The sequence below is a fragment of the Mytilus galloprovincialis genome, chromosome 14 (genome assembly GCF_965363235.1).
Source record: "Mytilus galloprovincialis chromosome 14, xbMytGall1.hap1.1, whole genome shotgun sequence".
Lineage (NCBI taxonomy): Eukaryota > Metazoa > Mollusca > Bivalvia > Mytilida > Mytilidae > Mytilus > Mytilus galloprovincialis.
The window spans coordinates 60,593,439-60,610,265 of NC_134851.1; the positions used below are offsets into that span (position 1 = coordinate 60,593,439).

The following is a 16,827-nucleotide window of genomic DNA, read 5'->3' on the forward strand; positions in this document are numbered from 1 at the left end:
TACAGTTGACATTGCATTATACATCATATATTTGTTATGTGAAAATCCCTAAACACACCTCAATGTATGACCGTTTATGTGTTGCCCCACATATAAACACTGTTCTTTGATTCCAAAGTACTTTGCTGTTCCATTTTCAGTTTGAATATTTGGTTCTTAATTTTAGTTTCTTGTGTATAAAAACTAGTATACATATTTGTTTAGGGGCCAGCGGAAGGATGACTCCGATTTACTGAGTTTCTCTCTCGCTGCATTGAAGACCTATTGGTGACCTTCTGCTGTTGTCTGTTCTATGGTCTCCTTGACACATTCTCCATTTCCATTCTCAATTTTACTGATGTTTCTTTTGACTCCAAAGTACTTTGCTGTTCCATTTGCAGTTTGAATAGTTGATTCTTATAACTGTTTCGTGGTATAGTTGAAAAAAGTAACGAAGAACAATTATTATAGTATAAAAAAAAATTTACACAATAAACAATTGAGCACCATGTACCTCACAAAAAATAAATACACCCAACAAACAACAGAACCAAAATGAAACTAGTTGCAGAATGTTATATTAGACAGTCCATTCAGTGAGTTGCGCTCTGTAGTGTTAATAAACGGCAATCGTCACAACTCGGCCGATTCCGTACCTCAACTCGGGAGAGTAGCGGAGTCACACGAGGATTGACGATTGAATAAACGGTACTCAAAGTATTCAAATATTCAAGTATTTAATTTTTTAAACTTTTCATACATTATGACTTGGACGGAGAGTTTTCTCGACACCTTCTTATTTATATACATTTGTAAACAGTTGAATATGCTAATTTTCAGTAATATACTGTAAAATATGTTTAGACACATCGCTAACCCTTCTTCGCTTACGATTTATAATGCTGTTGATTTTGTCGATGTCACTCATGTGACTGCTGGTGGACGTTTCGTCCCCGAGGGTATCACCAGCCCAGAAGTCAGTACTTCGGTGTTGACATGAATATCAATTATATGGTATTTTTTTTTTTAATTTCCTGTTACTAAACTTTGAATTTTTCGAAAAATTATAAGGATTTTTTTATCCCAGGAATAGATTACCTTAGCCGTATTTGGCACAACTTTTTGGAATTTTGGGAACTCAATGCTCTTCAACTTTGTACTTGTTTGTTTTTATAATTATTTTGATCTGAGCGTCACTGATGAGTCTTATGTAGACGAAACGCGCGTCTGGCGTACTAAATTATAATCCTGGTTTCTATGATAACTTTTGTTACAAAACACGAAAATGATTGTGTCTAATTTAAGGGTAGACTATTGAGATAATGTATTTCATATAGGAATGTATTATACACATATTTATGTTCAGTAATGAGAAATTCGACTATTACTTATGTACGACTACTAAATCATGTAAATATTTCACATTCGCCAAGGCTGATAATTCCGTTCCCCCCTTTTTTTCGTCATTTTTACAAAATTGCGTCCTTAATTTAGCTGCGCATTTATCTATTTTATTTTGATAAAATGAGGTACGGTTTTTATATTTAAAAAAAAAACAACAACATTATTTAAAGTGTCATCTATCAATATTTCATTTGAAAATTAGAATACAATTTAGTTTTCTGTTTGTTCACACTAGTTCTTTGTTCCTGTATAATCCTTTTTGATGATAAAGAATGTTAAAATACATAACATTGCTATGCAATTTATGATGTGAAATGTCCTCGGTGATAAGATAGTTGACAAAAAATAAGGTAAGATTTATATTATGAGTGTAAAATCTATACATCTATACGAATATGAAAACATTTCTAAACACTAAAACAGGACTTGTGACCATAAAGGAAACGTAACAATTTCCCCTGAAACGAAACTTTGGACCTTGGAATTTGAAACTTGAGTACAATCCCGAGCACAGAAAGTGTCATTTTGAATAGAATTACTCGGTATCAGACTGAGGCAAATGTAAAAACGGTGTCATCTAGGACTTATGGCATTTTTCTCCCGCCATGGGATAAGTATAAAAAAAAGATGTGGTATAATTGCCAATGATTAACCCAGATTTAGATTGATTGCCAATGAGACAACTCTCCACAAGAGACCAAATGACACAGAAATTAACAACGACAGGAGCAAAGCCCATACCGCATTTTCCGAGCTCTAAAAGGCCCCGAAATGACAAATGTAAAACAATCTACACTAGAAAACTAACGGCCTAATTTATGTTCAAACAAGAATGTGTCCATAGTACGCGGATGCCCTACTCGCACTATCATTTTTTATGTTTAGTTTACCATGAAATTGGGATCAAAACTCTAATTTGGCATTAAAATTAGAAAGATCATATCATAGGGAACATGTGTAGTAAGTTTCAAGTTGATTGGACTTCAACTTCATCCAAAACTATCTTGACCAAAAACTACCTGAAACTTGTACTATCATTTTCTATGTTCAGTGGACCATGACATTGGGGTAAAAATTATAATTTGGCATTACAATTAGAAAGATCATATCATAGGGAACATGTATACTAAGTTTCAAGTTGATTGGACTTCCACTTCATCAAAAACTACCTTGACAAAAACTTTAACCTGAAGCGGGATGAACGGACGGACGAACAGACGGACGAACAGACAAACGAACAGACAGACAGACGCACAGACCAAAAAACATAATGCCCCTCTACTGTCGTAGGTGAGACATAAAAATGAACGAAAAACAAATGTGTAACAAATCAACAAACGACAACCACTGAATTACAGGCTCCTGACTTGGGACAGCCTCAGGCACATTCTTATAATACTGTGGCGGGGTTAAACATGCTAGCGGAATCCCAAATCTCTCTTTTATATATCAAGACAACATTATTCTCTTATAATTATTTTTTTGGTCCATTTTTTCTATTCTTCTGTTTTGCCCATAATTCTCTATCCACACCCGTACATATGAAAGTTATTATATTTAACAAACCTGGTAAACTTTTAAAAGAATATTTTTATTTCGAAAAAGATGCAATAGAATGTGTTATCAATTATAAGTATTTAGGTTTATATCTAGTGGAAAGGAAGAATTATACAAAAAATCACTAAAAGCTGTATTCAAATTGCAAAGATGTTTATCATCTTCCAATCCAAGTATTTCTACTCATTTTAGTTTATAACAATGTTTTTCTGTCACAAATCATGATGTATTGTGTTATGTGTACATGTTATGCTGCCCATTTAGGGCCTTGATTATAATGGAATAATAAAATATTCTTATTCTTATTCTTATTCTTATAATATGCAGTTTCATAAAGGGGGAACATCCTAAATTCAATTTTATGTTATATCTGTTTGATTTGCTATTGGATTTGTTAAAAAACAGTTGGTTTTTTTAGTTGTTTTTATCGTGTTCTATTTGCCATATATACACATGATATATATATATATATATATATGATACATGTATACCTATATATACCTCAGTATTCTATTAAAATGGTAATACATGTATAGTATTTGATAAGATTTAATCCATTAACCCGATAGCATTTTAAAATTTCCAACATGAGACGACAAATTATAAAACTATGATTGTTCACTTCTCTATGTACCAGGTGATACAAACTAATGAATGGACACTTCTCCGTATTTCCAAAGTACTAAAGGAAGTAACTAATTATTATGTGTTTTGAGACAACCCCTCTGATTACATAGTATTATCAGTATACACACAACCACGGAAGTGGTTTTTAATGACTTTCCTCGTACAAATGTTAAACTTTATAAACTTTCTAAAAGTTGATTAGGACTGTATTACTTGTATTAAGGCTTATATTGTGTATACGTGTTCTACATTCATAACAAAACGTTAGAAAACAATAGTTTTGTTGATATTATTTTTCGTCTAGTACGTATTAAGAAAGTGGGCGTGTATACATCAACAAGTTTTACTGATTAACGGACGATACTATGCATTGTACTTTGTAATGTTATAACTATGTCCATGTACAAAATGACATTTTTATAACCAGAAGCTATACGTGCAAATAGTTACATTTTACAGGTAAGTTGTGTATTTTAAACTTATAACAATATTATCCATGATCGTAGTATAAATACATTTAAATATCGAAAAAAGGGGGAGGACGTTCGATTTGTATATTCTACCTATGCATATCACACATGCACATAATTGAGCAATTTAGACTATAAGAGGGAATTCCTCTACTTTGAAGCTATATATATATGCAACCCAAAGCTATGGATTTATCCATACCAATCCGTTTTATAGCTATATATTTATAATATGTATGTATAAGAAATATGGCAATAAACCGTCATATAAAAATACTTCAGCAAATAGCAATATCTTTTAATGTTTAGGGACTTAATGTTATAAAATGCAATAAGCAATTCAACAGAACTGAAGCCGTAAATAAATTCACATTAGCACGGTATGTGTATGTATAATTATATGAATGTAGGTATATTTGATAACAGACGTCAGTAATTTGACAATAGTATTTTGACACGTCCCCCTTCCAGATGTAATATATATAGATCGTAAGTACTCGTAACACAATAATAACATTGTAACTCCTTGATTTGATCAGATATTGGTCAATCAGGATGACGAACAGGATTTTCCTTCCCTATTCATGAAAGTACTTTATTACCTGATTACATAAGGGTCCTTAAAAACAAGTTTATATGGGCTAGTTTAACGGTTTATTTCTTCCTCTGTGATATTTTATCCTGAGGATAATTTGTCCCGGTAATTTTTTTCCAGGCATGGTATTTCACAGGTTGATTTTTTCCAGAGGAGTGAAAATCTATCTGTGTTATGCGGATAGTATGTACCGGTATATATTTGCCGTACTTTATTTCACAGAACCGTGTGAAATAGAGTCCCATTAACTACTATGTAAATTACTCACAATCAATATATACCTGACAATAATTATAAAATGTTTCACAAAGGTAGACCAAATTTACATAATTTATCAAAGGGAGGTAATTATGAGCAATTTATATTTTAAAGATATTAATATAATATATTTCTGAATCTATTTTATAGTGAAATTTTTCATTGAATCTTATTTTTTATATATTCATTTATATAAAAAGATGACTTACAACTTGATTTAATAAGACAGATAACATTTAACAGGTAAAAACTATCCAGCTGTTAAACATACTTTTGTTCCAATATATTGTTCTGCTATGATTTATCTGATTTCCATATAATCAACAACTACATCTCTGTCCCCAGACAAAACTATTTATATAGTTAAAAATATCATCATAATCAAATTCTTCTATTACTGTTAACAGAAGTAATGCAACTATATTTCTACCTTACTTTTAAATTTATACTAGAACACACCCGCAAAATCGCGGGGAAATAGAGCGTATGTAAACTGTAAAAAAAATTATACTGACTGGAGAATTTCAGGAGAGATATCAAAAGTCAAAGGTACTTAGGGACTGGGCACTTTTTTTGCCCTCCCCCTATTTTCCAAATACCAATTTTTATACCTTCTGTTTTTCTGTACTCTATGAACATGCATATATACTTTAATTACTATACAGAGAATTTCAGGAGAGGTGTCAAAAGTCAAAGGTACTTAGGGACTGGGCCCATTTTTTTGCCCTCCCCTATTTTCCAAATACCGATTTTTATACCTTCTGTTTTTTCTGTACTCTATGAACATGCATATATACTTTAATTACTATACAGAGAATTTCAGGAGAGGTGTCAAAAGTCAAAGGTACTTAGGGACTGGGCCCATTTTTTTGCCCTCCCCCTATTTTCCAAATACCGATTTTTATACCTTCTGTTTTTTCTGTACTCTATGAACATGCATATATACTTTAACTAAATTACTATACAGAGAATTTCAGGAGAGGTATCAAAAGTCAAAGGTACTTACATATATATATAGATACATCAGTGAACGCCATGAATAGTAAAGAGCCTCCCCCCCCCCCCCCCCCCCCGAAGATAACCATTGGAATTTATAGTAAATTATAACAAATACAGTTATTCATAGTAAATGTATGTATACAGAAATATATCCGCAGTGACCGCCGTTGATAGTAAACCATAGGCGGATCCCAGGGGGGGGGGGGGTTGAAAAAATTTTGTTGATTATATGGGGAATCACTGGAGCATGAGAGGAACGACCTCCCCCTTTTAAGTCAGTCAGTGCCCCCCCTCCCTTATGAAAAGTTGTGGATCCGCCACTGTAAACTAATTGATAGTAAATAGCCAATATTATTCATTTTCGTTTTCCTCCCAAAATAACCCAAACTGAAACACGTTAAGCAAGGATGATACATTCTAGAACTCAAAATGACAGCAGAAAGCAAATTTATATACTTTATTCATAGTCTTTGCATGTTCAAAGTACAGAAAAACACAAACCGGAAGTCTAATCTGACTTAAAGTTTTGTCCAATGACGGGAAAATATCCGGACGCATTCTTTTTCGTTTTTATCCCAAAATAACCCCAACTGAATGATCATAAGAATGGATGACAAATGCGACTATACATGTTACCTATAGGACACAGAGGCATGATGATTAGTTTATTGTGGAAGGAGGAGAAGCGACACCCAAAATGAGGTCTTCTCGTTTAATAGTATAGATAGATTTGTACTGAGATCTGAGAACAACTCACTTTTACATGTATTTCACTAACCTTATTTAATCATGATATTATTTTCACAATTACGATCTTTGAAATTACTTCTGGTTTTCTTCCCTATGTTCATGATAATTTTCTTTTTAAAAGGATGATATTGACTTAAATATTTCAGAAAATTTTTTCAAGGATAATTTGTGAAATTATTTCCCATTATAATAAAAAAAAATTTAACAATTTCGCTTTATTTCAAATACACTATTATTATTTCATAGTATTTTTAAAGGATAAATTTTTTCTAATAACTATTCAATAAGTTAACTACCCAGATAGAATTTCACGGCAAAGGAAAAAATATCCCAGGGAAATATCATCCTCCGGATAAAAAAATAACTACTGTGACATTTTTTCCTCCGGATCAAATTTCACCCGGATATAATTTTGCTTTACACTAGGTCTGTCAAATTGTCTATGGCTGAAGCTCTTTAAAAATTACTAACAGTTTATTCAATATTTATCAACAATTAAAACTTATTTTCAGCTGGAGTTAGTGAGGTAACATTTGGTTAGGAAGGAGGGGTGGGGGTGTGGAGAGCTAGGATGAAAAATCTTGTCATGTTTTTTTACATAAATTGTCATCCTGCTTATTATTTGTGCAAGTGTCTCATCCCGCATTGTTTTTACTCAAACCTCCTGTTCTGCCTTTTTTTTCAAATTTCATCCTAGCCCCCTCCTAACAAATATTTTAAATCAAATGCCCCTCTCCATTCAAATAGTAGCTCCTTATGGCGAAACTATTACTCTAGGTGCTGATATGGATTTTGTAAATTAGTATGGCGTTCATTATCACTGAACTAGTACATATTTGTTTAGGGGCCAGCTGAAGGACGCCTCCGGGTGCGGGAATTTCTCGCTACATTGAAGACCTGTTGGTGACCTTCTGCTGTTATTTTTTCAATGGTCGGGTTGTTGTCTCTTTGGCACATTCCCATTTCCATTCTCAATTTTATCTCAAAGAACACATCCAATGAATTTGTTTTTATCTCCTCAATGCGATAATTAAATCAATTGACATCCACGATATTTCAGGAACCCCATTTTTACATTTTAGTGTCCTTACAAACAAGTTTATATGCTGAGTTTTTCAAATTTATTGTCCCAATATTGTTCAATATCACAAACATTTATTCCACCAACAAGTCAAACAAATCTCCAGAGTTATATGGATTCTAAAACAATACACTAATTTTTCTTGGAAATCTCTATAAGGGTACATACATTTCGAATTTCATTTCCTGGTGCATTAGGCAAAAAAATAAATAATAATACATGTGTTTCCTATACATTACATCTTTGAAAAAATAGGGTTGGTCGGTAGGAATTTTTTATTTATTTTACCTTTTATTATTACATTGAGTCAATGGGAGGGACACATTCTGACTTTAACAGTGCTTATTGTAAAATGAAAACTTTTGGGAAGGCTATTTAAAAAAAAAAAAGGAAGGTTAAGGTAATATGTCACACCCATATATTTTATATTTGGCCTTACCGGTCGTTAAAATATTCTACAGTTACACAGTTATTCACCGATCCAAACAAGAACTACATGTATGTGAAGAATTAACCCAACCCTTGACTCGAAAGGGACTCGAAAAGGACGTACTGCTTTTTATCGATGTGATGAGCTAATATATATATATATAAAAAAATATTAACACCTATAGGTCACCATACGGCCTTCAACAATGAGCAAAGCCCATGCCGCATAGTCAGCTATGAAAAGCCCTTTTCAACTGATTTTTATATTTAAAAAAGAAGATGTTGTATGATTGTCAATGAGACAACTCTGTGAAAGTTAACACACATACTGTTACACCACTGACTTAGGTTTAAAGGGGAGAGGGGTTGGCGACAACAAACTAGTTTAACCCGTCTCATTATGTATGTGCCTGTCAAAACATTAACAACTTTAAGTCACTGTACAGCCTTCAACAATGAGCAAAGCCCATATTGCATAGTCAGCTACAAAAGGCCCCGAAATGACAATGTAAAACAATTCAAACGAGAAAACTAACGGCCTTATCTATATAAAAAAAATGAACGAAAAACAAATATGTAACACATAAACAAACGACAACCACTGAATTACAGGCTCCTGACTTGGGACAGACACATACATACATAATGTGGCGGGGTTAAACATGTTAGCGGGATCCCAACCCTCCCCTAACCTGGGACAGTGGTATAACAGTACAACATAAGAACGAACTAAAAAAATCAGTTGAAAAAGGCTTAACTATTTTAAAAGATGGACAAAAATAAAAGTGGACCATTATTGTATAAAAAAAAAATCGGTTTTGAACTCAAATGCTCCCAAATTTGGTAAAATTGAATAAAATGTTCGACAGACAACAACAGAAGGTCGCCAACAGGTCTTCAATGCAGCGAGAAATTTCCGCACCCGGAGGCGTCCTTCAGCTGGCCCCTAAACAACAGTTATGCAACTCCCGATTCAAAACAGTCGATCGCTCATTTGTGTATCATGTATTGTCCAGCTTAACCAATGTTTAACACGAGACATGATCTGATAACCCTTCCAGATCACATGCGACCTCGGTTCGTGTTGCTCTGTCTTTACTTTTTTATATTGTGTTTTAAAAACTGCATGTGGTCTGATCGTTTTTCTGATTTTACCATGTCATTGTCATTTAATGCCCGACTTGTGAATTTGAATATTCCTTTGGTATATCTTTAGCCTCTCCTTTACAAGGCGGATTTATATGCCCCAGGGGGTCCGCCCCCTTTTATGTGAAAAATTTGGTTGATTATTTAGGGAATGACTGAGGCACGACTGACCTCTAAGGAAGTCAGTAGGCTCCCTCTTATGGATATTTCTGGATCCGATACTGCTTTTAATTATAAAAATCAATGACATTTTATTTTAATTTAGATCTTAGATCCCCATGTTAAGGAAATATGACCCAACGTTCACAGCCAAAACAACCTTCAGCCGGAGGATCAAAATCAAAGCAGATAAAACTGGTGCTTCTTGGAGAATCCGGAGTTGGTAAATCGAGTATAGCCCTTCGCTATGTGAGGGGAGAATTCAACGAGAACGGTGAAGCTACTATTGGGGGTCAGTATATCATTGTGTATTATGTATAATCTATTGTAAAATTCTAACAAATGAATGTAAATTTTGTCCAGTTGATTTTTCTGCTTAAAATATGTTAAGAAGTACAGGGACTGACATTAGAGCACAAAACACGATAAAAAGAAGTACAGCGACTGATATTACAGTATAAACACGAGAAAATTAAGTACAGCGACTGATTTTAGAGGGTAAAACACGACAAAAATAAGTACAGCAACTGATATTAGAGTGTAAAACACGAGAAAAAGAAGTACAGCGACTGATATTAGAGCGTAAAAACATGATAAAAAGAAGTAGAGCGACTGATATTAGAGTGTAAAAAATGAGAAAAATAAGTACAGCGACTTATATAAGAGCGTAAAACACGAGATAAAATCCTCCAACGACTGATATTACAGTGTAAAACACGAGAAAAATAAGTACAGCGACTGATATTAGAGTGTAAAACACGAGATAAGTCCTTCGGCTTACTTCGATTCTAAATGCAAATCTTCTTTAGAACGATCGGCCTGAACATGCCTGACATATTTTCCGCTGAACGTTAATCAATTTAAATAAACAATATCTGAATATATGTTGAGACAAACTTTTAAGCATTTAATTTAAAAAATAAAACGATGTGGTATGATAACAAATGAGACAACACTCAACTTTAGACCAACTGAGTAAAAAAAAACCACCTTACAAATACAGGTCACCGCAATGCCTTCAACAATGAACAAAATCCATTCACATATCAAGCTATAAAAGGCCACCAAATGACAAATGTAAAACAATTCAAACGTGAAAACCAGTATATCAGGTGCTATCCTTTGAATTTACAGCTGCATTTTTAACAAAGACCGTCAACGTGAGAGGTCAAAGTGTAAAATTTGACATCTGGGATACTGCTGGACAAGAACGTTATCACAGCTTAGCTCCTATGTATTACAGAGGGGCACCAGCAGCAATTATTGTGTACGACGTCACGAGTAAGGTGAGTCATAAATGAACCCTTGTATTCCAAACTTACGAATTATGGAAATAATCGCTTTTTTTTTAAACGACGAATACCTTACATTTCTTGGAATACATTTTACATGTTCTAGTTTAGAGATTATAAATACTAGATATATTAAAACCATGTTCTCTCATATCTTATAAAAAAAGTAAATCACAAAAATACTGAACTTAGAGGAAAATCAAATCGGAAAGTACATAATCACATGGCAAAATCAAATAACATTTACAAAACACATAAAAACGAATGGACAACAACTGTCATATTCCTGACTTGGTACATGCATTTTCAAATGTAGAAAATGGTGGATTAAACCTGGTTTTATAGCGCTAACCCTCTCACTTTGATGACAGTATCATCAAATTCCGTTATATTTACAATGATGCGTGAACTAAACAGACATAATAAATAAAATAGTCAAAATATGGGTTCAGCAGTCATCATCGTGTAACAATTTTAAAAGGAACAATTTAACAGAACACACTAACATCTATCTACAAACACATTCATTGAATGCTACATCCGGGTTATGTTTAGTCTTAACCGATTGCATTACTGAACAACATTTACAGACGTCATAAAAATAAAGATCGCATACCTTCTCTCAATACTTCACATACTGTTTACAATTACTGATATTATTGACTTGAAAATAAGGATACGTTAACCTTATGTACAGTGTATTCATTAATATTTGTTGGAACCAATTTTCGTGTATTTCGTTAATACAAGAGAACCAAAAAATAAAGTGTTAAACGAAGTACAATTTTTCGAAAGGAATGCATTATATATGCAATGTTTGCCAAAATAACGAAATTATGAATCCACGAAAATACAAGTTTGCCTTCATTCACGAAAATTGGTACCCACGAAAATAAATGAACCCACAGTAGATCTCAGTACGTCTGTCTTTATGCTTTTGATTAGTCCTGCTGCTTTGTTGGTGCGTATGACCATCTCTCTGCTCTCAATTTGTCCTGTTTGTTAAGACATCCGCACTGCATTGAATTTGTCCTGATGTTATTTTAACATTATGTAAAGAGCAAATTATTATCAACTTTTGAAGTATTTTAATGGCCGACCCTTTCTTTGATTTTGATGTGTAATTGAAAAAAAACTCAGTCAAGAAAACATGTTTGAAAAGTTTTATGTCCAGAAACTAATCATGATTGATTTTTTGTTTAATCAGTTTTCAGTCATTTTTTGTACTGTTGTTTAGTTGAACCCTTCGAATTTTGCACTGCGTGTGATTTATCCTAATGTGCTTATGTTCTGTACGACTACGTCTTTGTTTTTGATATGTCCTGTTGTTTTGTTGACCCGTGCGACTGTCTGTTCGATTATCTGCTTTTAATGTGTTCTATGTTTCATTGTTCCCTACGACTTTCGCACTGCTTGTGATTTATGTTTTGATGGTACGTACGCCTGCGTCTTTGCTTTTGATTTGTCCTGTTATTTTGTTGTTAATAAAGGCTTTGCTTTTGAAACATTCAACATGATTACATCTTTTTAATCAATTTTCAGTCATCTTTTACCAGAGCACAAGCATGGATTAAGGAACTACTTCAGCAAGCGAATTCACAAATGGTGATTTGTCTAGCAGGAAATAAAGCTGACATGGCGTCTGAAACCCGTACTGTTAGTAGGGAGGTGAGTATCTAACAACTATTTAAAAAAATAATAATGTAGGATTGTGTTTATAATATACATTAAGGAGATAACTATACTGTATTATAGCTCAGACAGCATCACTCAGTGATTTGATGGTCGCAAATAAAGTTTACTGGCGACGCGTGAAATTGGAGGACTTTCAACGTAGGATTGTGTTTACAATACATTTACAATGCAACTTTTTATGCCCCATTTATGGGCATTATGTTTTCTGGTCTGTGAGTCCATCCGTCCGTTCGTTCGTCCGTTCGTTCGTTCGTCCATCCGTTCGTCCATCCGTTTGTTTCGTTCGTTTGTCCATCCGTTCGTCCATCCGTTCGTTCGTTCGTCTGTCCCGCTTCAGGTTAAAGTTTTTGGTCGAGGTAGTTTTTGATGAAGTTGAAGTCCAATCAACATGAAACTTAGTAAACATGTTCCTTATGATATGATCTTTCTAATTTGAATGCCAACTTAGAGATTTTATCCCATTTTCACGGTCCACTGAACATAGAAAATGACAGTGCGGATGGGGCATCCGTGTACTTTCCATTCTTTAAAAACCGCAATGATAAATGCATGCAATAATTTCTGAATTTACGTTGCACTTTGATACACCACATCTATAATGGATAACATACTAGTATACCTATTATTTATTTATTTTGTGAATGAAATTATGTTGATATATTTCTATCAACTATTATTGGTGTTGTGTTGACGTGTCTCTGTTGTGTTGTAGTTCTCTTATATTTGATACGTTTCCCTCAGTTTTAGTTTGTAACCCGGATTTGTTTTTTCTCTATCGATTAATGAATTTTGAACAGCGGTATAGTACTGTTGCCTTTATTGGAACTATTTTTTTTTCAGGAAGGAAAAGATCACGCGGAAGAACATGGTTTATTGTTTACAGAGACCTCTGCCAAAACTGGATTGAATGTAGAGGATATGTTTATTAATTTAGGTAAATTTTAATTTATATCATTTATGTCATAAAAGTGAGAGGTTTAGCGCTATAAAACCAGGTTCAATCCACCATTTTCTACATTTGAAAATGCTTGTACCAAGTTAGGAATATGACAGTTGTTGTCCATTCGTTTGATGTGTTTTATCCTTTGATTTTGCCATTTGATTAGGGACTTTCCGTTTTGAATTTTCCTCGGAGTTCAGTATTTTTGTGAGTTTACTTTTTATTTCCTCTTCACAGTCTTAAAACTTATTACTTGATACATGGGGTTGACAAAAATTGATATACAGTCAATTCTTGTTATTTTGAAGTCAGCGTGACCAGATAAATATTTCGATATACCCGTAATTCGGGAATTCAGAATGTTTGAAAGGGGTTAATTACAGAAAATTTAATGGAGCAAGGCGAAAATTATTTTGGACGATTTTATGGTATAAAAATCATATAAATCGAGAGAAACATAAAATTGTATTGTTTTATTATTTTTAAAAACGGGGTTGTCTGAGGCATGAGCCCTATCCTGTGTCCACTACTGACTGTTGAAACTATTTGTATATTGAAGAATACAGTGTCAAACATTGGACAAAAAATTTAGGGATTTTTGGTCTTCAATGCTCTTCAACTTCGCACTTTATTTGGCATTTTAAAATTTTTTCGATTCGAGCGTCACTGATGAGTCTTTTGTAGACGAAACGCGCGTCTGGCGTAAATATTAAATTTGAATCCTGGTATATATGATGAGTTTAATTATACACATGGAAAGAAGTGATTTGATCTTACATCTTACTTTTAGTTTCTCCGGTGACCTTCAGAGCAATTAAATATAATTTGAGGATTTTTGTGTGTAATAATGAGCGAAATAATACATGCAATTTGACGACTTTATTGTTTGAACCGCCGCACAAAATAGATCTTTCCAAAAAAAAAAAATCACTTTGTAATTATCCTTCCATAGATCAACTTTACCATAAGTTTATAAAGAATATTGTTACTCAATGTTTTTAGTTCTTATATATTTGTATTTTCACTTCTAGCTGCCAAAATTGTTGCCACAACGATGTCACCTGGCAACGACATAGAAGAAAATGTCCGATTAGAAGAATCAGGCAAGAAGTCGGGTGGATGTTGTTAGTACAAACCACGTGGTACAGGCAAACATTCCTACTGTGATATCAACTTTGTCTTTAAAATATTAACCTTGCCTTGACCTTCATTACACTTGTCAGACATTTTGAAAGTTATTATTGACTTTTTATCATTTCCTAACATAATGCGGAATACAGACATGTTAGGGACAAATGTCAACACGTACATTTGTATTTGTGCACTGTTACAAAAAACAGACTTCATCAAAATACTCTATTTATTTTATTAATTTGCCATTTTTACAATTGAATATTTCACGTAAAGAGAGAGCAGTCATTGTTGAAAACATTTCTGTTTAAAAAAAAAAAGTCAATTTACGCAGATACTGATTAATATTCAATAGCAAAAAAAAAAAAAAGTTATTTGGTTAATTTTGACAGAAAACAATTGTTAATCTTACAGTTATAGTTCATTTTGATTATAAAATTTCCTTAGATCTTGCAATTGTTGATTAAATACAAAATGTTAAGTTGATTAATACAATTGTGTGAAATTTTCTTTAAACATTTTTTTTTTAGAAAATTAGCCAGTATAAATGGTTGTTGATTGAAAATGAAGGGACTGGAATTAAAATGCAGTTATTATTCCGTTGCCTACTTACTGCCATGTGTTAATTCAAAAATGTTTTTTAAAAAGCATATTGATCATAGAAGTTAAATAATTTTCATCATGCGTTTTGAATAATAATATCATTTTTTTAGTTTACACGTAATCTTAATTAATTTTTTTTAATTATATTTTTTTTTGCTATGTGAAACAAATTCTGATTGTGTTATAAATAATGTACATATTGTTTTTTAAACTATAAGATAGATATCAAACCAAGAGCATATTTATAAACTTAATTGTAATAAAATATCATGACGTCGTATGCAGTCAACTCGTTACAATGTGTATGATTTAGTTTTGGATGTGACAAGTCTTTTGATTGGCTCATATACATAATCTTTTCATGTGGCCTTGACGTCATCAACGTTTTTTTCATAAAAAATGGAATTTAGAATTTAATGATAAGGAATGACTGTAATAATGTTTCTTCTTTTCAAAATAACATAACAAAAATAGTGCACTTTAATGATAACCAGCATTGCACAACATGTTTTATGTTATTATGAATGGAAATGAAAAATATTAGTGTTTCCTTAAATCACATTACATGTCTCATCTTATGCGAATATGTATTCGATTCCAATGAAACCAACATATTTAGTGTAAATTATGCATTAGATAATGCTGAAAATAAGGTTGGATTTATTTCGGACAAATTTTGAGTTTACACAATGCTATCATGTTTAGAAATTAAACAGATACTAAGGTTTTAACTCCCTAACGGAATATACCAGTGGAACACTCAAACTCAAGTAAGAAAATAAACTAAATCGTGATGTCATAAAAGAAAAAGACAAAAAGACAAACAACAGTACGAAATAGACAATATAGAATTATATATTAAGACTGAGCAACACGAACCCATAAAAATAACCGGGGGTGATCTCAGATTAAGTAGATTCGAGCGTCACTGATGAGTCTTTTGTAGACGAAACGCTCGTCTGGCGTAAATACAAAATTTAATCATGGTATCTATGATGAGTTTATTTTCTACTCCACATGTGGCACAAGCCGTTTTGCTTACTTTAGAACAAACCCTATGATAAGTTTAATTCTGAAGAGCACATTCGGGAAAAAGTGGACGGGATTGTGGTTACGACCCATCTGTCGTCATCTGTAAAACAAATATTCCGTAATAACCAACTCGTGTTGGCGTTTGCAACATTTTCAAACGGATGATATCACCTTCACCATTTGGACTTGTGATTTTATAGCTTCCTATTGACCATCAACCCTCTACCAATGACCAGCTGGGAGATATATAACCCATATGCTGGCCCAGCTGTACTATTGCTATGCAGAATGGGAAAAGTTTTGTTTTCAACCGACCCTCATTGTAATTTATAGATGTAAATCAGTAAGTCAGGATATGCAGACTTTATAGTACCTGTTGTATTTTTATCTAAAAATTGATGGGATAAATGCTTCGAGCTTTGAATTATGTAGTGAGAGGACATCATGTATATAGCGGAAAGTGAAGTTAATATATAATACTAAATTCTTTTCTTTCTTTTTTTCGAAAGAATCTGTTTTAATGTCGCTTTTTGTCATATAGCACTTCAACTTTTTCGATTCTTGTACAACCTAGGCTTTCAAATATGTGGCTTACACCTGATGAAGTAAGTCAAGAGGAAAGTTTCGGATGCATGAACATTGTAAAGTGCTATTTTCATTTTTATACCCCATTTATGGGC

The 16,827-nt window shown here is 33.1% G+C and overlaps 1 protein-coding gene across 1 annotated transcript; it reads left to right on the forward strand.

Annotated features, from left to right (window-relative positions):
* Window positions 1–3,671: 3,671 nt before the first annotated feature.
* On the forward strand, window positions 3,672–15,395 carry LOC143059741 (ras-related protein Rab5-like). Its single transcript, XM_076233291.1, has 7 exons — window positions 3,672–4,026; window positions 9,561–9,746; window positions 10,589–10,740; window positions 12,289–12,414; window positions 13,282–13,375; window positions 14,413–14,782; window positions 14,884–15,395. Exons 2-6 carry the CDS (start codon window positions 9,587–9,589, stop codon window positions 14,508–14,510), a joined length of 630 nt encoding a protein of 209 aa, XP_076089406.1. The 5' UTR covers window positions 3,672–4,026; window positions 9,561–9,586; the 3' UTR covers window positions 14,511–14,782; window positions 14,884–15,395.
* The last annotated feature ends 1,432 nt before the right edge of the window (window positions 15,396–16,827 follow it).